This window comes from Petaurus breviceps, unplaced genomic scaffold (genome assembly GCF_028583685.1).
Source record: "Petaurus breviceps papuanus isolate PSGF00001 unplaced genomic scaffold, PetGlider_PUasm1.0 37, whole genome shotgun sequence".
NCBI classification, from domain to species: Eukaryota; Metazoa; Chordata; class Mammalia; order Diprotodontia; family Petauridae; genus Petaurus; species Petaurus breviceps.
In genome coordinates, this window is record NW_027186296.1 from 64,714,600 (window position 1) to 64,737,456 (window position 22,857).

General features: G+C 39.3%; 1 protein-coding gene across 2 annotated transcripts; it reads left to right on the forward strand.

Moving 5' to 3' along the window:
* Positions 1-3: 3 nt before the first annotated feature.
* On the forward strand, positions 4-9,568 carry MRPS11 (mitochondrial ribosomal protein S11). Of its 2 annotated transcripts, XM_069098552.1 has the most exons (6): positions 125-284; positions 399-524; positions 1,588-1,686; positions 7,854-7,983; positions 8,707-8,772; positions 9,167-9,568. In XM_069098552.1, the coding sequence occupies exons 1-6, from the start codon at positions 160-162 to the stop codon at positions 9,272-9,274; spliced, it is 654 nt and encodes a 217-aa protein (XP_068954653.1). In that variant the 5' UTR covers positions 125-159; the 3' UTR covers positions 9,275-9,568. The 2 variants fall into 2 exon arrangements, with proteins under 2 accessions (XP_068954654.1, XP_068954653.1); XM_069098553.1 differs by lacking the exon at positions 8,707-8,772 and having other exon boundaries at positions 4-284.
* The last annotated feature ends 13,289 nt before the right edge of the window (positions 9,569-22,857 follow it).

Genomic DNA, 22,857 nt, shown 5'->3' on the forward strand with positions numbered 1-22,857 from the left:
TTTTTGTGTGTCTGGCCTTTTATAAAAGAGGACAGCACTTGGAGAGTGATTTTGCTCATAGATCTTTGAATGTTGTTAAAGATTGAGTAGCTAAATCTAGCATCCAGAGAACGAAGAAACAATAGTTTCTTTTCTCCCCTCTCCTCTTCCCCCCTGCACATGGTGCTGGCAGGGCTCCGCCCACACCGAGAGCGCCCGGGCCGGGAGCTCTGTCCTGCCATGCAAGTTCTGAGGACCGCGGCCCGGTGTCTCTTACCCCTGCGGACCTGGGCCCACACCCTGGGGTAAGAACAGTCTGTACCCACGCCTCCGCTTTGTCCAGCACCTAGCGCGTGTTCTCACTTGTACGGGGCGTGGGGGTTCGCGCCAGAGCTCACCGTACTTTCCCTTCTCCGCAGCTCCCGGGACAATGTTCCTGGCGGTGCTCTCCACACCGGCGCGCGGAGGCCCCAGGAGGCGGTGGAGAAGAGAGAGGTGGAAACAGAGGCAGAGCCTGGGGATGCCCAGAAACCCAGCAGGTTCAGGTGAGGCCGGCCCAAAGCGACCCTTTTAAAAAAGCCCTCCCCCGGCCCCAGGCGGCCTGCCCCGAGCGCTCTTGTTCACTGTCCCCAGCTGCAAACCCAACGCCATCCCCTCCTCCCTGAAGAGGACACTGAGTAAGGGAAGAGCAGTCGGACAGTTGTGTCTGTACCAATGAGAGGCCTCAGGCTGAAAAGAGCCAGAGGCCGCCAGGGGCTGGCCCCTGCGATCGCCTTTTGACCTTGGAGAGGTCACTGAGAGGCCTCCAAGGTCCCTTCCCAGGTCCTGGCCTCAGAATCAGGGTTAAGCCCCTACTTCGGGCCAGGCACGGGGCTAAGCACTGGTGTTACAAGAAAGGGGAAAGACCGAGGCTGCCCTGGAGCTCACAGTCTAAGGAGGGAGGCAGCATGCAAACAGCTACCTAGAAACAAAACAGGGTAAATTAGCGGTCTGCAGAGAGAAGGCACCAGAATTAAGGGGGGTGGGAAAGGCTTCTTGTAGAAGATGGAAGTCTAGGGGCTGGGTAAGTAGATCTGAAAATCCTCAGCCTAGAGACAGTAACTGAATCTGTGAGAACTGATGAGATTGCTAAGTGAACCAGCTCGGGGGGAGAAGAGAAGGGGGCCCAGGACACACCTAGGTGACATCCACCTTAATGGATGCAGAGCCAGCAAAGGGATCAGTCAGATAGGAAGAGAGCCAGGAGAGAGGGAGGTGATGAAAACCTCAAAACAGAGGCCTCCCTCCCCGGCTTCTACCCTGCAAACAAGGGTCTAGTTATACAAACTAGCCAAACAAGAAACCCTACAAAAAAAGAATCTATCTGTGATGCCATGTCTTGTGGTTCCCCTGCTAGTTTACTATGTGACTTTGATCAAAAAAGTTATTTTTCTGTGTCTCAGTTTTTCATGATGTATTATTTATTATCTGTCTCCCAATGGGGCACAATGAGAACGAATCAGATAGTAGCATTAAGTTTTTAAAGTCTTTGCACATATTTTTTAACAGACTTATTCTTGGTTTTGTAGATAGGAGTACTTCAAATATATTTCTGCTTTTTTTTTATAGCATCTTTCCTCCGCTTCCGGGTCAGGAGAGTTCCTTGACATGGGGAGGCAAGACATATGAAGAAATCCCAATAGCTCACATTAAAGCAACATACAACAAGTAAGGAAGAAACATCCCAAGCTAGAGTGTGCCTTTCTAGCCTTGGTCTGAAAAGCCTACTCCTGCAAATAAGCTGTTACTGGAGACAATTAATGTTAGTGTCTTCCCCATCACTAAAGAGTCAGTAGAGCATTTCCGCACACTGTTACCCCTTATGTCTTTTCTCAACTTATTTTAAGAGAACCACTGTATGTTATCACAAAATTACTTCATTATAGTGTACTTCAAATAATATGAAAGTTGACAATTTTGTAGTTTTCTCAAGTGCTGTTAGTATAGCTCAAGAAGAGAGAAATTTGTTATTATTGTTTGCTTTACTTCAGAAGAATAATTTTTAGTGTATAGTCTGCTAGAGGGAGATGGTTTAGAGTCAAATGGTACTGCCATGATTAGTAAATATTTTAGTGTTTACTATATGTCCAGCCTTGCACTAAGTATTGTGGGAAGCATGATAGGAAACAGACAAGACTCTTGCCACCAGAGAGTTTATATAGTTAGGAAAATAAGGTGTACATATGTATATGCATGCATATAGTGCATATGAAGTACTGCAGCTATCATAATATAGATGGGTTGCTTTTTTTTTAATAGACTCTTACACATCCAAACTCAAATACATTCAAAGAATTCATTGTGAAAGACCAAACCTTTCAATGGTGATGCTATTGTTCAGTGTGCTTTTGGAATTGCTTCAGAGCCTATAGCATCTTCTCTTGAATAGCCTCACTGTTAGCACACCTATATCCTTTGGAGGTGAATTTTTTTTTAATAACCAAAAGTTATTTAGTTCCAAGTCTGGTGATAAGCAGGATAAGTAAGCTAGGTAATACTATTGGAGAAAAAAAGTAATATGACTGAACTGTCATAAGCATCAATTTACAAGACATGTGAAAAACCTAAGAAGTTCCAGAAATGTTTTGAGCAGTGGCAGTGTGATAGGTGTCTGGAAGACATGAGTTCAAATCCTGCCTCTATCACTCACTAACTGTTTTGAGCCTGGGCAAGTCATTTAACCTCTCTGGGCCTTGGTTTCCTCAGCTATAGAATGAGGTGAGAGAAGAAATGCTTTGCAGAAGACAGTATAGTAGAAAGAGGATTAAATTCAGAGTCAGATATCATAGGTTCAAATTCACTACCTTTGTAAATTTGGTTAAGTTAATTAGTTAACCTCTTCAGGGTCTCAGTTTCTTTGTAAAATAAGAGTCTTAAACTGGATTTTCTCTACAGTCCTTCACAGCTCTAAATTCTGTGAACCTATACTTACTCTCCTTTGTAGTAAGTAATGTTAGAAAAGCATGAAATTTGAGATCAATAACAAATATTTAGGTTCTGGGCATGCAGGAAACTATGTTTGCTTGCACTGTGCTGGCATTTTAATGGGGGAGACAAGTACACAAGTTATAAATATATAATATATACATATATGTCTCTATATTATATATATCACAAATAATGAAGTTAATCAGTACTTGTGTGTTTGTTTTTATTTTAGAGACAATAGAAAGCTGCTAGAGTTGGTTAAATAAAAAGTCACATGCTGTGTTAAGTAAAATTACTTGGGCACCACTAGAATGGTGAGAAACAAGTCAAGAGACCAGTGTGGAAGTTGTTTTTGTAATCCAGGCAAAAGGTGATGAGGGCCATAAATAAAATGTTAGCTTTGTGAATAGAGAAAAAAGATAAGATGTGAGAAGTACTATAAAAGTAGAAGTGGCAGGATTTGACAACTAATTAGAGACAGGATGAGGGAGAGTGAGGAGTTCAGGGTGATACCAGGATTGGGAAGCTCGGACAGTAGAAAGATGATTATGGCTTTGACAGATTTGTGAAAGAGAAGAAGATTTAGAGGGAAAGGTTCTATTTTAAACATGTTAAAAAGATGTCTTAAAGACATTCAGGGTTTGTTTGTTTTTAATTCCATTTTATTTCATTTTCAAGTCTGCAGTCTCTCCCACCTTCCCCTGCCCCCATTAGAAAAAGAAAGAAAAACAAAACCTGTTACAAACATAAATCCCCACATCAGCTATATCTGAAAAATATATCTATATTTAGACATAGATATTTATTTCAATCTTCATTCTTGAGTCTACCATCCCTATCCAGAGGTTCATAGCATGTTTCATTATAAAAGTCCTCTGGAATTGTGACTGGTCAGTGTGTTAACACAATTTATAAGTCTTTCAAGGTTGTTTGTCTTTACAATGTCATTTTTATAGTGTAAGTTATTCTCCTAGTTCTGATAACTTCACTTTTTATATCAGTTCATACAAGTTTTCCTAGGTTTCTCTGAAACCTGCCACTCTCCCTCTTCATTTTTTTTTTAAATTCATTTATTTACTTTTAGTTTACAACATTCAGTTCCATAATCCCTTGAGTTTCTAATTCTCTCCCCCTCCTCCTCCCTCCTCCCCTCCATGGTGAGATGTAACCAAATATAAGATCTACAGATACCTTCACATTAAATATTAGTCAGGTTGTAAAGAAGGATTATAACCAATGGAGTGAAAAAACGAGAAAGAAGGAACAGAACAAAACAAAAAAAGAGAGAAAGCAAGTAGTTTGCTTCAGTCTGCATTCAGACTTTGTAGTTCTTTCCCTGGATATGGATATCCCTTTCCATTATGAGTCTTTTGGATTGTCTTATAACCTTGCATTGCTGAGAGGAGCCCAGCCTATCAAAGTTAGTCATCACACATATGATGTGTCTGTAATTGTGTACAAAGTTCTGGTTCTGCTGTCCTCACTCAGCATCAGTTTATATAAGTCTCTCCAAGTTATGAAATCCGTCTGCTCCTCATTTCTTAAAGCACAGTAGTATTCCATTACATTCATATACCACAACTTGTTAAGCCATTCCCCAATTGATGGGCACCCCCTTGATTTCCAGTTCTTTGCCACAACAAAAAGAGCTGCTCTAAATATTTTTGTTCATACAGGTCCTTCTCCCTCCCTCTTCATTTCTTACAGCACAGTAGTATTCTATCACATTTATATACTATAATTTGTTTAGCTCTTCCCCAGTTCATAGGCATTCCCTCAGTTTTCAGCTGTTCACAGTCACAAAAATTGCTGCTATGAAAATTTTTGTATTTACAGGTTCTTTTCCTCTTTATTTCATCTCTTTGGAGTATGGCCCTGGTAGTGGTATTGCTAGATCAAAAAGCATGCACAGTTTAATAGCTTTTAGGCCACAATGCCACATTGTCAGAATTTTTCCAGAATTGATTGAACCATTTTGTAATTCCCACAGTGTATCTGTGTACCTCTTTTCCCACATCTCTTGCATTCAGTTTGAAGTATCCAATAGGCAATCAGTAGCATTAGGACTGAAGCTCAGGGGAGAGACTGGAGCTAGATACATAGATCTGGGAGTCATCTGCATAGAAATGATCATTAAACTTGAGAAAACTAATGAGGTTACTGAGACTATGGTGGGGAGAAGAGACACAGACCTGGGTCAAAACTTTGAGAAACACTCACAGTTGGGGAGTATGATTACCAGTAGAAGGGACTGAGGAGTGGTCAGATGTATAGAAGGTGAACCGGGAGAGAGGAGTATCACGGAATCCCAGAAGGGAGAGGATATCCATTTGAAGAGCGAGGTCTGCAGTGCCAACTGCCTCAGGAAGGGTTAGGATTGAGAAAAGACCATCAGATTTGGGAGTTAAGATCACCTGGAACTTTAAAGATTAGAGTGGTTTCATTTGAGTGGTGAGGTTAAAGGTCAGATTGCAGATGGTTGAGTAAATAAAAAAGGAAGTGGAAACAGCAAGTGTAGACAGCTTTTCAAGAGAAAAAGAGGAGTATATCAGATTATAACTTGAAAGGGGATATTAGGGTTTGATAAAGGTTTTTAAGGGGGGGAGGGAGTTGGGCATTTTGAAGACAGCAGGGAAGGAACCCCCTTGATAGAAATTGGAGATCAAGAGGAGGGGATCAGTATTAGAGGGGAATAGAGCACTTGCTTTGGAATCAGAGGACAAATGTCAGATTCTGACATTTGTTCCTTGCTATGTGACTTTGAGCCAGTCTCTTCCCCACTCTGGGCTTGTGTTTCTTTGTCTATAAAATGAGGCATCTTGACTAGAGAGTTTCAAATGATCCTTCTAGCTCTAAACTAAATCCCAAAAGGGTCACTTAGAATGCCTGCATAGTCAGTGAAACAGGGCTAAACGAGTCCCTGTTGAATTTGGTCAGTGTAGGCAGCTAAAGACTGTTTGTAGGGAAAATGTCAGCACTAGCAGTGCTAAAAGAGTGATGGCCTCTAACCGCTTATCCATTCCAGCAAAGGAAGCTGCCTGTCTGCATATACCACTCAATGATGCACACCTTTACTTGAGATTTTTTCCCCTCCATGGGCTATTATTTATGTTTTCTCGATAATAATAGTAACGTGACAACAAAAGTGAAATGGAGAATAGATTTAACCAATTTTTTCAGCTACAGTTACCAGTTACATCTAAATTCTACTTAGTTTTCTTTTTTTTTTCCATCATACAGTAGTCCAGTAGAAAAAGGAGCCACTAAACCATACATAAGGATCCTGTGGTCTTCATGTTGATTTAGAAAACCACATATTAATGTTATCTATGTTTTCTTGTAGTTTTATTTTTTTAAGTATTTCCCAATTACATTTTAATCTGGTTCAACCACACTGGGGAGTATTGTGAGCCACATATTTGACACCACATACAGTTGTAGACTTGGAGTCAGGAAGATCTGGGTTCAAATCCTTCTGACATTAGTTCTGTGATCAAAGGCAAGTCACCCTCTCTGAACCTGTCATTTAACTCATTGGTGTAAGGCTCAAATAAGGTAATATCTGTATCTGTAAAGTTATTTGAAATATTAGCTGCTATTTATCATCATGTAACTGGGTACTATAAGTTTAGCTATTTAATCTAAAACATCTTATATGCTCCAGTAAAATAGAATTTGCCAGTCCTCAAATATGCTTTCCCACCTTAGTGCCTTTGCTCACACCATTTCCTTATGCCTGGAATACCACTCACCTCTCATCACCACCTATTGAAATTCTGTTTTTAAAAGTCCAGTTCAAATATAATTTTCTGCATGAAAATTTCCCTGAAATCTCCAACTAGAAATTATTTCTCCCAACTCAAAACTTACGTGATTTGTTTACTTCATACTTTGAGAAGAAGCATGGCATAGTAGAAAGAAAGCCAACTTTGGATCAAAAAGAATTGAATTGATGGGCTATTTGTGATTGTACATTGTAACTGGGGCAATGGGAAAGTCACTTAACTTTCTTAAGATTTTAAGGGACAGACCAGTGCTGATTTTCATTAATGAAGAGTTTCTATACACTGATGTAATCAGATCTGGACTGGAAAAACCTTTGTTTTATATTCTGTGTACATGTCATTTCATACTATATTCTAAGTGCCATTAGAGTCACAAGGATTGTGCCTTAATTCATCTTTTTTTGTCCTGTTCAGCACTTTGTAATAATAAATCAATAAGTATTTCTTGAATGAATTTAAAAATATATATTCTTGAATCATTGGCCAAATGGAATCTGTGACAAGAGGAAACAATGTGCTTCTTTTGCCATATGTCTGTCCAATCTCTAATTGAACATTCCTGCCATGAGGACTCTTTGACTTTGTTGTCTAAAAAAAGTGAAACTTTAGCATTAGCAATTACTGCTAGGGTGGTACAGTAAATAGAGCACTGGGCCTGGAGTCAGGAAAACGTGAACTCAGGTAATGTCTCAGAATCTTATTAGCTTTATGACCCTAGGACAGTCACTTAACATCTATCTGCCTTGAGTTTCTTCATCTGTAAAATGGGCATAATAGACCTAATTCCCAGGGTTGCTGTGAATATGAAATGAGATCATATTTGTAAAGCACTTTGCAATCTCAAGCACTACATAAATGCTAGCTATTATTGTGATTTGTTTATTCATTTATTGATTTATTTATTTGCTTTTTGGAGGGCAATTGGGGTTGTGACTTGCCCAAAGTCACACGGCTAGTAAGTGTGTCAAGTGTCTGAGGCTGGATTTGAACTCAGGTCCTCCTGACTCCAGGGCAGGTGCTCTATTCATTACGCCACCTAGCTGCCCCTGTTATTGTGATTTTAGATGAGCTTCTTATTAGAAGACATGGTTTTGACATCTGCTTGTCATCTGCTTTTCCTAGCACACATATCCAGGTGGTCTCTTCCAAGAATGTGCCACTTGCCAGAACTTCTTGTGGCACCGAAGGGTTCAAAAATGCAAAAAAGGCCACAGGGATTGCAGCACAAACTGCAGGCATTGCTGCAGCAGCGGTAAGAACTTTTCTGTTTGTGGGCTCCTTGTCATTTCTTCTAGCTTAGAACTGTCTTAGCATTGTGGAGAATTCCCACTTAGCCGGAAATCAAAAAATGTTATCATATATGTCAGTACCCAGCTAATATTCCCTAGCAAGGAGGTGGTTAGGAGGCAGCTGGTAGTTTAGTGCAAGAAATTCCTTCTGCCTTTCACTCCTAATGAAGTCTAGGGAGACAAAACATATTCCTTCACACAATGTGATAGGAAAGATTTAGGCCATCATTGATTTGAAAACCAAAGTTTCCTCTATTCAAAAGCCAGGGGCTATCTATGACAATCCTTAAAGCTGAGCACTTGGCTTCATAGTCTAGAACCCAATATTTTCTCAAACCTCAGAGGAAGTCTGAGGGCTCTTTAGAGATCTCCACTGGGTGGCAGTGCTGTTATTTCTTAGGAAGTAGCATCATCCCTGAGAAAGGGCGACTCGTTAACTTGAGTTCTTCCCTGACACCCTTAGTTATCCCCTCATTCATCCCTTACCTCTCTGCATATCATGTTGAGTGCTTGGGTTATCCTCTACACTACCGCATGTTCCTCTGGTCTAGAATCATAGCATTCGCCCTCTATCTATCCTTTTTCCATAATTGGCAGTGATACCAGGGCCAAATATAGCAATGCATAATCTATGGTGACAGATCTAGACTAATTGTAGGAGACCTGACCACTTGTTTCTTCTCTAGAAAGCCACAGCGAAGGGAGTGATCCATGTCAGAGTGGTGGTGAAAGGCCTGGGACCAGGGCGCTTAGTAAGTGTCTGGTTGTATTCATTTTTTTTCCTGTTATTGGTAATAGGATTTGCTTTTCAGGGCTGAAAGCAGGAACGTGAGGAGAAATCTAAAACTAAAGTCTAAATGGAAAGTTCATTTTCTAAGCCTAACTCTTTTCTCCTATGAGCTGCTCAGCTCCTCTAAGCAGGGCTGCCCTTCAGCAGTGCTTAAATTGTGGACTTACAGGTAAAACACTGGTGACATTGGGTTTGAGGATAAGAGATCTTAATAGAGTCCAAAGGGACATGCCATCCTCTAGTCCTTGCCAATAATCCCACTTAGTGTTTAAGCCCTCATAGCTCTTTCACAATACAGGATACCACTCTTTATCTTGTTCCACTCTACTCAGACTGTCTCTTTTGTGTTTTCACAGTCTGCCATCAAGGGGTTGACCATGGGGGGCCTGGAGGTCATCTCAATCACAGACAATACCCCCATCCCACACAATGGTTGCCGCCCAAAAAAAGCCCGGAGGCTGTGAAGAAAATCGTTGCCTGTCTTGAGACCTAGTTCCAGTTTTCACCTTTAGATTGACTTCAGAACAATGCAGAACTGTTCCCCACAGGACAGAACTCAGAGACTTGATTGATGAGCAAAAATGAGGTGATTTTCCAATGATACATACAAGTACATTTGAACATATGCAGAAACTGCAGTGCTCATCACTGTGAAGCAGTGCCTCTTTTGGACTGGAGGGGGTGCTGCAGGTACACTTGTGGCAAGTGTCTCAGCTTGTCTTTGCACAGCCCTGACAAAATAAACTCTGTCTCACCTTGTTCTTTGTCATGTCATTACTTGGTGTGTGTGGCTTTCTGGGTGTTGCCAAAATACACCCTTCTCCCAAAAAGTGATTGTGGATGAAGGATGTGTGCAAAATGCCAACGTTAGAATGTCTTATAGTCGATTCTGGTTTGGCGGTCCAGCACTGTAGGTAGCAGTACTGCAGCAGTACAACCCATAATCAGTGACCTTTTTGTTTAGTGCCTGAGAGAGAACTTGTCTCTACTCACCACAGGTATGGTTCAATTTTGGAAGATTTTGCTATTTGTGGAGAGTCTTTAGAATTCAGCATGTGGATTATGTTTACAATGGCTATGTTTATGACTTTATGTATAAGGGAGGACACCATGGGACTTACTAGGGCAGAATTTGCCTTGCACATCAAAATGTTAGTTATGAAACACCAGGATTAGGACACCCAAACAAGAGAAGGAATTGCCTGAGCCACATAGATTGATCTTTGAGATGCAGTGGAGTTATGGGAAAAAGAACTAGAAAGGAAAGGTAGACAAGTGATGAGTGAAGGTAGGACGAGTCAGTTCAAAGCAGAAGAAACTGTCCTGGCTCTTCTAGCTCTTTCAAAAGGCTGCTAAGTCCAAAAAAAAAAAAAAAAACCCAGGCTGGAAGGAATAAGATCTACTTAGTGCTAGAAAACCTTCATTAAGATAAAAAAAAGATAGAGATTTCATAGGTAACACAAGTGTTGTTCCCATTTGATAGAAGAGGAAACTAATACAATACTTGGGTTCTATTCCCAGTTCTGACCTAAGTTCAGTGCCTTTTCTACTATATAACACCATTATTAAAGTTTCAATAACCAGAAGAAAGATTAGTCAGTTTCCTTTGGACAGATCCCAGCAGGGACTCTTGCCCAAATTCATGGGACAGATTCCTGCCTCCGCAGCAGTTTTAGCCACAAGCTGAATGGCCAGAGCTAGGGATGGTGTAGAGAGATCATCCACCATTACCACTACCTCTCTGGAAAAGCAATGAACTTTCAAGAACTCTAAGTCTTAAGATTAATGACTTGAAACTGAAAAGGGGAAAGAACCTTTGTTAACTTCAACTACATTGTTTATATCACTACAACTATATTATTGTCCTGAAATTCACACTATAAGAGCGATAGTTTTTTTTTTTCATTTTAGTTGACAATTGTATGAGAAGAAAAAAAATATTGTAGTGTGGGGAGGAGTGGAGAACTGATCTCATGGACTTGGGTCTTCAAAGAAGAAATATTTCCCTTTCATCTTTGGGTACTGATACAAGGGGTCTTGTGATTAGACAACCAGCTGGAGAATTCTGCTTTAGGGTTTCCCACTGGGATCAAATACCCTATTTTTTTTTCACACGGTAATGACAATTATGAAAATCGGCATATTTAAGCCCCTGCAATTGGACTGCCCCTACTTCCAAAGAAGGGCCCCCTGCACCTCCCACCACCCAGTCTAATGGGAGATAGACAGCATTGAACTTGGAGTCAGAAATACCTGGGTTCCAATCTCCTGTTAATAATAATCATGTGATACCTGGCCATTTAATCCTTGAGCCTCAGCTCCTCATCTGTAAAATGAAAAGATTGGTCTAGATATCTGGGGGTCACTTCCTGTTCTAAATCTATAATCCTGTGATCATAGATTATGATGATTCTTTCCAACAGGTTTTAGGTAACAAATGACAGGTATACTTGATAGGCTAGTTACTTTGCTGCTTTTTCTTTCTCCAAAGACAGGTGCTAAGCCCTCTCAGATTCTGTGGTGAAAGTCAGTTTTTACATATAGGGTGCTAAACCAACCATTATAGAAAAAAATTGGAAATATACCCAAAAGTCATTAAACTACATATACTCTTTTACTCAGTAATACCACTACTAACCCAAAAAGCAAAAGGGAAAGAACCCACGTATACAAAAATACAGCACATCTAGTATATTGACCAGTACATATGTCACCCCATATGCTATTTTTTTTTAAAAAGGAAATATTTATGTTGCTTTAGCTCATTTTCATTTATACTTCCACTAGCTGGGACCTGTAGAGCCAGTGTTGGAAGACATCAGAGAAGCTTACGCCACTTCCTAGCCAAGATGACAAAAGCCATCTTTTCTGCAAAGGCTAGACATTTCTCCATGTTTCAGCCAGGGCTACTGTCTGCCACAGCAATGTCAAAAGCCTGTTGGTCACCATAGCACCTGAGTGTTGGCAGATTAGTAGGAGATTTTTAGGGGAAACCAATATTCCAGTAAACTAGAAGACTACCCTGAGCCCTCTCATGCCCCTTTTCATAAAATTCCTGTTTCTTTTGATCTTTCTTTTCTTGATCTGTTTTTCCTACTAATTTTCTTTTTGGGGTAGGGGTTTTTTTACTAAGAGGAAAAATCAGGTTGTATTAAACTCAGACTTTAATCTGAGCAGTCAGAAAGTCAGAGCCATTAGCCCACCCATTCACGTACCCAACTGAATTCCCCTATTAGGAGCCACACTCCAGCCTGGCCTTCACACTGCCAATCCCCTCCCACCACTCCCCACTCTCCCTAGCAACTCCTTTCTTTTTCTGTATCTGAAAAGAGTCTAACAGTCCCATTGTCTTACCTGGCCCTGCTGTGACTTCTCTAAAAGCAAATGAAACTGTACAGACTCCAATTTTCTTTTAAACCAGATTCCAATTTTTAATAATAATTGGCACGACTTAGAGAAATGATGATATGCATGCATATACATGGAAATAAAAAACTAGAAGCTAGACAAAATGCTGTTTGCTTTCTGTGATGGAATCATAGTTGTAAGGCCATTTTGAAGTTGCTAAATCCAATTCTTTTCTTAAGGTGGGAAGAAATGTCAAATGAGAAACAGTGGTATACTACAGAGAACACTACACTGGGGGTTAAGAGACCTGGGTTCTTTCCTCTGCCATTAGCTGGCTTATGTGACCTTAGATAAGAGACCTCACTTGTCTGGGCTTCAATTAATCTCCACTTAATGTTTCCAACAGTAAGCCTCTAAAATCCTCTGAGTCATCAGGGAATGAAAGAAAATTTAATGAGGGAGTTAAACAGCAGGGGAGCAAGCAAGGAGATAGAATTTGTGATCCTAGAAATCTAAGCTCTGATTTCACAGCTCTTGCTTTCTTATTTACTCATAGAATTTTAGAATCATAAGATTTAGAGCTGGAAGGGACCTTAGCAAACATTTAGTCCCATACCATCATTTTACAGATGAGAAAACAGGCCCAGAGATGTTATATGATTTGTCCAAGTTCACATGGAGAGTAATAGAAAAGGTAAGATTTGACCCCAGATCATGTCTCCATATCACTGTTCTTTCCATTGTACCATAATGCCTCCTTGTTAATTGCTATCACCCATGTCTATTTCTGTCCTCTTATGAATGATGTCAGACACAGACCTGATTCCCTATGCTGCTGAGATATTGTTTCATAAAATAAAAGCTAAAAGAAACCACAGAGATCATCGAATCCAGGGGTTCTTAACCCTTTGAGCAATCTGGTAATACCTATGAACCCCTTCTCAAAATGTTTTAAAATGCATAAAGCAAACTATAATAGATTGCAAAGGAAATGAATCATGTAGAAATATAGTTAACAAAATATTTTTAATAAATTCTCAGACCTTGAATTAAGAATTCCTGATCTCATCTAGCCCTCTCATTTTACAGATAAGGAAACAAGTCCAAAAAGGTTAAAGCAATTGGCCTGAGATTACACAAATTATATACCGGAGTTGAAATTCAAACACAGGTCCTCTGACTCAAAATTCTGGGCTATTTTCCATTATACCATACAATTGTGCTTTGGCTCCAAGTTCAAAGCTGTTTCCAATTTCCTTAATCACCAGAAGAAAGATTCAGTTCAAGTGAACAAACATCCACAGATGTCAAAACAATCTATGTATATGAGAAGAAGCTTTACATATATGGATCACATTCTTGCCCTGCCTAATTTTTTCTCCATTTTTAATCTGAGGTTGTCCAATAGAAATAAGTACTTTAACATCCTTGCCCTGCTTCACCACTAAACTCCCATCTAGGATCATCTACCCAAATGGGTTCCCCCCAATAGTTATAATACATAAAAAAGTAACTAGTATGGAAGGGGAAATGATATGGTATATTTTGCCACATCCATTGCATATGTAAGGATCATTACTCCTTTATCTATCTACTATCTATTGCTCTCCCTCTTGTTTTCTTTGGTGAGGCTTGTCATTACAAATACAAGCTTTTCTGCTCTACTTATTTTTGCTGTGTTTTCCTTTCCCAGTTTGATTTATTTTTCTTTGAGAAGACAAACTAGGCCATCTTTTACCTCATTTCTTAGCGACCCTTAAATCACTGAATGGGTATTGCCTCAGACAAACTGAGAACTGGGAAAAACCTTAGCTTAAAAAAGGCCAAGATCTCCCTCTGCCTCTGGGGTAATCTCCAGTTGTCCTGACCTCTGTCTTGCCACTGGACTCTGGAAAAAGAGAGTGAAGCTGATGACTTTGCACAGCCCTTCCTCATTTAAATCCAGTTCACTTGCAAGTCAAGACGTGGCCATCCTGATGTCGTGGGTCCTCTTCAAGAACAGGACACTCTGGGCACTCAAGTAGTAGGAATAGGGAGGAAGATGCACTGAGGCATATTGGAAAGAGTCCTAGATCTAGTGTCCCAGGAGACCTAATTTTGGATTCTAGCTCTGACACTAGCTGTGTGACCATGATGTCACAACCTCTGAGCCTCAATGTCATCATCTTCAAAATGAGAATAGTGCCTCTCTTGGTTACTTCATAGAGCTATTATCTGTTTCTGTTGTTTGTTCTTCAGTTTTGAAGAGGACCAATGACATCATGGATGTCTTGACTTATGAAATTACAAGGATCAAATGAGATAGATTAGGTTAATTTGTATAGCATTTTATATTGTTCAAAATACTTTAAGGGATCATTATTATGGAAACAGTTGGGTGGCAGTTTATATCCCAAGATAAATTCTGAAATCCTCTATTTCAGTCCTCTCAACCAACTCTGCCCTCAAACCATAAAACTTCCATCATAAGAGATGATGGTCAACCAAGTCCTGCTTTCCAAGTCCTAAGCACAGGCAAATGAAAAAAATTGTCCTGTTGGGATTGGGATAATTGGGGCATTAAAGGAAATGCATTTCTCACCCTATTTTGTGTCTGATTGAAAAGTACTTTGCAGTAATTTAGAACAGTCACACCTCTTCTATAATCAGAGCCCAAGTAGCTCAGACAGAGGCTGAAAACTGGGTCACCCCTTGGGATCTGGATCCTCCAGCTCTTGAAGGACAGAACACAAGAAGCATAGTCTTCTTTCTCGTCTTCCTCTCTGCCCCTTTCCCTCTGAAGAACCAAGGGTACAACTAGCTCTCTGCAGATTCTAGCCCAGGGCTGACCATCCATCCCTCAGCCAGAGAGAAAATGCAAAGAAAATTGGGTCAAAAAATTCCACCCTAAAATGCCAAACGTAGAAGCATAAGAGGAAATGGGAGTAGGAAAAATACAGTTTGGAACAATGTGGGGAAGGAGAAAGTGAAGAAACATAAATCTTAAATGAAGAGAGTGGAATAGAATGCCTCAGAATTAGGGTTATGATTGGTTTATGAAATGCAAAGAGAGACTCAGGAGAAAAAAGAAAGAAGAAAATGAAAGATTAAAAGAAGACTTGTTGGGAAAATGAAAGGAAGGGGAGGGAGACAGCACTGAGACAAAGCTAAATGTTAAATGTGTGAAGGTGGTCTTTGCCAGTCTAGGCTTGGAACCTGTGCTGGAAAGAAGAAATTCTATGTTCTGTTTTCTAAGAAAGAAGGAAATGCTTGGGAAAGTATTAAAAGGACTAGAACAGAGGATTTAGAAAATGAGGAAATAAGAAAATGTTTTTAAAAAATGAATAAGAGAATAAGAAATACTTTTTAAAAGACTCTAAGAAGGAAATGTTAAGAAGGAAAGTCATAATCAAAGTATTAGAGAAGAGATTAAAGGAAGAACAAGAAAATGCAAAAGAGAAAAGGGAAGCCTCTGAGAATATCATTTCAAAACCCACACAAGTTTCAAGTATTATCTTCTACCCTGGACTACAAACTGAACCATTCAAGAGATCCATGATCTCACCAACATTAGTCCACTTGATACCACACATATATGTGATCTTGACTGTGTATAAGATATTAGAATTTTCCCTAGGGTGTCATTGCAAACCTATGCAAATATTGAAGAGACATCTTGGTACAATGAATAATTCAGGAAGACCAAGGTTTAAGTATGCTAAATGTGGATTCATATGACCTGGATTTAAATCCTAGCTCTGCTACTTATTACCTGTGTGACCTTAGGAAATCATTTAAATTTTCTGAACCCTGGCTTCCTCAGCTATAAAAATTAAGGAGTTGGACCATATAACCTCTCAGGTGCCTTCCAGCTCTACACAAATGCACTGTATTCCATCTCTGACACATGGCATGACTCTAGCTAAGTAATAAACCAGATCTTCCTGAATGGAAGGATCTCCACACCAGATGTTCCCAATGATGATAAAATTATAGACCCTTCATGTGCTTAAGAACCTATTACCAGTTCCACAGTAATCCCTTATTCTATATCCAACCCAGAAAGTTTCAAAAGTACAGTGTGAAGGAAAGGCGGAAGGAGGAAATAATGGCCCACAATAAAAATGCAAAATAAAGCAGGAAAACCAATTAGGAGGCTATTGCAATAGTCAAGAGAAATAGTAATGAAAGCCTGGACTAGGCTGGTGGCCATGTGAAGAGGAAAGAGGATATATGAGTGATACGCTGTCAAGGTAAAATTAGCTTGATTTGGCAACCAGCTAGATAGAGATGGTAAGGGAAAGGGAAGAAACAAAGATGGCACTGAGTTTACAAATCTAGGTGACTGAAAGAATATTGTGGCCCTCAACAGAAAGTTAGGGAAATGGTTGGATTTAAAAGATAATTAGTTCCATTTTGAACATATTGCGTTTAAGATTATCTATAAGACATCAAAATGGAGACAACCAACTTGAAACTGATGATATGGGACTGAAGCTCAAGAGAAAGATGAGAATTGAATATCAGATTTCCATAATTGGCATAGAAATGATAGTTGAACCCATGAGAACTGATGAGATCACAGAGGGAGAGAGTATAGAAGAGAGAAGAGGGCCCAAGAAAACACACACATACACACCCAAGGATGATGAGCCCTCAAAGACGAATGAGGAGAAGTAGAGAGACAGATCAAAGAAGATCACCAAGAGAAAGTAGTATCAAGAAAACCCAGGAAGAACCACATTATCAAGGAATTTGGACCACTGAAAGGGACCTCCATAGGCATCTAGTCCAAACCATACACAAAAGGAATTCCCACCATAAACATCCCAAACATGCTGTCATCCAGACTGCTTAAAGATGTTTGAGGAGAAGCCTGCCACCTCCAAAGGCAACCCATTCCACTTTTGGACAGCTCTAATTGTTAGGAAGTTTCTCCTGACAATAAGAAGTCTGATTTTGCTGCTTCCACCACTATTCTTTCTTTTGATTTATGGAGTCAGACAGAACAAGTTTGACCCTCTTTCATGAGAGTCCTTCAGATACATTAACACAGCTACCCCTTCGCCATATACCCCCTGAGTATTATCCAAGCTAAACCTCCCTAATTCCTTCAACTAATCCTCACATGACACGAACTCAAGGTCCTTCCTCATTCTGGTTACTCTCCTTAGGTGACCCTCCAGGTTATCCATTAGAATGGGAGCTTTTTAAGGGCAGGTACTCTGTCTTTTGCCTTTTTTTGTATCCTAAGCTCTAAATACAGTGCCTGACACATAGTAGGCACTTCATAAATGTTTATTGACTTGCATCGATGTCCTTCTTAAATGTTGGTGCCCAGAACTGTTAGGCTATCTTAATTGTCCAAATACTTGGCAATGAAGATCTAGCTCTAAAGTGGACACAAGGGGCCAAGTATAAACTAGTCACCTTCAGAGGTCAGAAGGTGGGAAGGACCGAGAAAGAAGGGTAAAGATCAGACTTAAGAATGAGATAGAGGATGAATGCATAAGACCTCAGGTATCCCAAAGACTTTCCAGGTTTCTCAGGAGGCTTTGCTCCAAACTCTCCAGCCCCTACCCCCAGGGAAGGAAGACAACTAGAGATCCAATAGTAAAAACTGCAGGGGTCCACAGTTTTTCCTGCAGTGTATCTCTCTTTTGATATGAGGGGCTGAGGGAATTACCAATTAAAGAATTTCAACAACATTATTTATATTCCCATGAAAAAAAATTTTGCTTATTTTCTAAGTTCTATTTTCAAAATCTCTATCACATGGTGTTCTGGAATTCCTGCTGAGGTGATATTTTGGATCTTCTGATAGAATTAGAGAACCTATCATATGTAACACTTCAAAATACTCACAAGGATCCTATCTATTTCAAGAAGATTTTTTTTCTTGGCTCTAAAATATTTGTCCAGCTTCTCCCATTTTGTAATTATATCTCTAGTGGTATTCCAAGATCTTTCCATGTGTGATGTTCCAGGTTCTAGAACTGCTTCCTCTATCAAATGTGGGACTTCTCCTTAGGAAGATATCCAGAGTTCCTCTCTGTATATTTAGAACATGTGGGAATATCACTCACGTGAGGGTCTTAAAATGTGATAGTGGAAAAGATCTAGAACATTAGCTGTGTGAGCATTCCTTTAAACATACTCTGACTCTGTGTGACTCTTCTATCAGAGGTTACTTCCTCATGTAAATGGAGGAAGGTTGTGCTCTAGGGTAGATGGTATCAAACTCAATTAGAAAGGGACCACTAAACTATATATAAGGATCGCATTTGGCCACATATTGACTTAGAAAATGACATATTAACATTACCTGTGTTCTATTATACTTTTATCTATTTTGTTAAATGTTTTCCATTTGCATTTTTGTCATATATGCCCCCACTCAGGGGTGTTGCAGAACACATTGGCCTACCAATGTGTATTTGACACCTCTGGTCTAGAACATTCCTTCCAGGATAACTCTAGGCTTGGTCCCTAAAATCATGTTTTGAAATTTTTTTCTAGGGTAATAATGAGATAGGTTAACACTAGATATCACACCAACTTGGGGCTAGTCTGTTGTTTCTAAAAAATATGCTATAGTACTCTTTGACCCAGCAATACCACTTCTACATCTATATCTCAAAGAGATTATACAAATGGGAAAAGAACCCACATGCACAGAAATATTTATAGCAGCTCTTTTTGTGATGGCAAAGAATTGGAAATTGAGGAGATGCCAATAGGGGAATGGCTGAACAAGTTGTGGCATATGAATGTAATGAAATACTATTGTGCTATAAGAAATGATGAACAGGCAGACTTCAGAAAAAGCTGGAAAGACTTTAATGAACTGATGCTTAGTAAAGTGAGCAGAACAAGAACATTGTACACAGTAACAGCCACAACGTGCAATGACTAACTTTGACAGACTTATCTCTTCTTAGAAATACAAGGATTCAAGACAACTTCAAAGGAGTCATGATGGAAAATGAGGTCCACATCCAGAAAAAAGAACTGTGGAGTATGAATGCAGATTGAAGCATATTATTTGCTCCCCTTTTTTTCTTTTCTTTTTTTGTTTGTTTCTTCTTTCTCATAGTTTCTCCCATTGGTTCTAATTCTTCTTTACAACATGATTAATGTGAAAATAGGTTCAATATGAACATATATATAGAACCTATATCAAATTACATGCCATCTTGGGGTGGGTAAGGGGAGAGATGGGGAGAAAATTTGGAACTCAAAATCTTATGTAAGTGAACATTGAAAACTAAAAATAAATTAATTTTTTTAAAAAAGAATATGCTACAAATCCAAGCAGCCAACACCAAGTGGTTAGAGTTGTAAGCATCCAAAAGAATCCATCCCCAAGCATGAGAGAGCTCATGCTCTTTCATATGATACTATAAGTTAATTAGACATCTATGCAAATAAAGTCTTTTAAAAATAATAATACAGATTGATTAATTGATTATGCTCTATAAGAGGTGGATACATATATCTAGCAAAATTGTAAATCATGGCCCTTAATTTTATTTATCTATTGCCACTTGGCTAAATCTTGACTTTCTGATTTCTGAAGAAACTTTTGCTTGGCTCTGCTACAGATCTTTCAAGCTTAAAAAATTGCCTTGGACCTTTGCCATCCGAGTCACTTGCAGCTTTGATTTTAGAAGACTTTATACCACTTTATCTATTGGCTTGTTCTATTGGCAAGTACGTTAGCTCACTGAGTTAAATCTGAATCAGCAGCCCCCTCCCATAGCTCAGTGTTTCATTTCTCATAGTTCAGTATGGCTGCTGAGTCTGAGATCTCTGCCTCACCCCACAGTGACTCCTGACACAAGGAGGGAAAAATATAAAACCCTATCAGCCAAACAATGGCAGCATCACATTTAGAGAACAGAAGGCATCATGACAGTTCCCACCCACCCAGTCAGGATACAGTTTAACCACCACATCAACAAGGTCAGGATCACTCACTCTTCTAGCTCCCTACCTCTCTTACAAAGAACAATTTCTTGTCGTTGGCCCTACAGTGTGATAAACTGCTATAACCCCTGACTTCAAAGTTTGTTGTTCTGTTTTTCTGCTAACCCATCACTTTCTTTCTCCTTCTGCACTTTTATTTTTTTAAGTTTAATCTGCAATATTTTTTATTATTTTAAACTTAAATACAAAAGAAAAGAAAAAATATGCTTAAATATTGAAACTTAAATACAAAATAAGAAAAGAAAAATAGCAAGGTCATGTGCACAGCAGAATATGAGAGGATTCAAAATAGACAGCAATAGATTTCCATTTCAAGAAAGCCTATATAATAAATACTATGCATTATGTTCAGAGCTATCCATCTTTTCTTTGCTTCCTTGTAAGTTTTCTTTTGTTCTCTGCTATGCAATTTTTACTTTGTTCTTTTCCCCCTTCTTCCTTCCCTCCCCCAAGAAGGCTACAATTAAGTGTAGATATATTTGTGTGTGTTTGTGTGTATACATATACATACACACATATATACACATACAAACATACATACTTGTATACACATATATACACACAGACATGCATTTATACATACATATACTTTGATATCTATAATCATGCTTATATAGGGATATATACATTCATATGCATCTATGTAAGACAGGACTATACTTATTTGCCTTCTGTTTCTCTGAGGATGTATAATCCCTTCCTTTATGTTTTTCTAAACACACCAGCTCATTATTTCCTATACTACAGCAATATTCCAACCTTATACTATCTAGCTATTTTAAATAGTCTATAACAATGTTCATTAACATGGCTGACAGTGTAGTTTCTCTGTTTTTCTCTTTTCATTAAATCTATTTTAGCTTTAACTTTGCCTGAGTTCATGATTATTAGCCCTGGGATTTTTTTCCTAACAAATTCTACTCCTGTTCTTTATGTTTGTGTGTATCCCTTATCTCCTATCTCTCCTGACTCCTCTACTTTACTTCTACCCGCTACCTTGCCCTCCTTTTAACCTCCCCCCCCCCCAAGGATCTAAACACCCTTCTGCACTTTGAAAAGATTCAGAACATACTCAAAACATTTATACAACAGTTTCCTCTTAGTAACATTTCAGAATGCCTTCTTAGGTTAGAGTCTGAAGTACTCTCAGAGTGTTATAATTCAGAAATCTCCTGTAGATTAGAATTTCAAGACATCCCTTCATAACATACCCCCAAACATGTTCTTGAATAATTTACTTTACCTGTCTCAATCTCAGTTTCTTCATATATAAAATAAGGGAGCTGGAAAAAATCACTAAGATCTCTTCCTACTTTAAATCTTATGATCGGACAATTATACATTACTATATTTGAATAGCCCCAACCTGATAGCCATGGTACAGAACACAACCATGACAGAGTCCTTGCTATCTAGAAACCTGTGTATTCCATTACTCCTTTGGGAACTCACCACTGAGTGGCTTTTTAAAACCTGAATATTTTTACTCTTCAATTCTTACTCCTATAATATTCCTGGAACCCACTTTGATTTGTCCCTTGGGATAACATTAGAAAGTTCTACAAATACATACACACACAATTAGAATCATATTTCAGAATCCTCTAGATAGGTTTTGTTCAAATCAAGTCAGCAAGCATTTATTAAATGCTTATATGTGCCAGGCAGGTGCCAAGTTCTGGGAGTACTAACACAAGCAGAAAGACAGTCTCTGCCCTCAAGGAGCTTACATTTTAATGGGGAGAGACAACTTATAAAAGGCAACTGGAAACCCCCACCATTGGGGGGTTGGTACCCTGGGACAGGCATCCTGCAAGGCGCATGATAGATGAAAAAATATAGAGCCTAGAGAGGTTGAAGTCCCAATTGGCATGAGTGTTTTCCTTAAAATTGAGGCACTCTAAGAGAGACCAGTCAATCAAAGGAAGGGGCCCATAGAATATTCCAGTATGAGAAGTCCAAGGATAAAATGAATTTCCAGGTGTGGAAGCATCTATGGCATAATAGACTAAGTCTGAAAAGACAGGAGGGGAGAGGAATGAGGAAAGAAGGACATGAATGACCTGGGCATTATCCTTAAAATGGAGGTTTGGGGAGAATCTATGTAGAGGTGAGGCAGGGACCCAAGAGGTGGAGAGTATTTTCAATGTAAGGAGTACAGGGACTCTATAATGGAACTTCCAGGTTGAAGAGGCATCCATGTTTGTTTGTTGTTGTTTAGTCATGTCTGTCTCTTCATGACTCCATTTGGGGTTTTCTTGACAAAGATACTGGAGTGATTTGCCATTTCCTTCTCCAGCTCATTTTACAGGTGAGGAAACTGAGGCGAACAAGGTTAAGTGACTTGCCCAGGGTCACACAGCTAGTAAGTGTCTGAGGCCAGATTTGAACTCAGGAAGATAAGTCTTCCTGACTCCAGGTCTAGTATTCTATCCACTGCACAATCTTGCTGCCTTTCTGTGGTATAGTAAAGTCTAAAGAGCAAGTAATGAAATTTGGAGAACAATGAAGGTATAGCTGACCTGGGCATCATCCTTAAAATGGAGGAACTTTGGGAGGAACCAACTAATTAGAAAGGGGTGGAGAATGCTTCCAGTATGAAAAATATAGGAATGAAATGAACTTCCAGGATGAGGAGGCTTCTGTGGCTTAGTAGAGAAAGTCTGGAGAATGAGGAATGGAGCCAAAAATCATAATCTCATCATAGTTGTTTTCAAAGATGTTTTGAGTT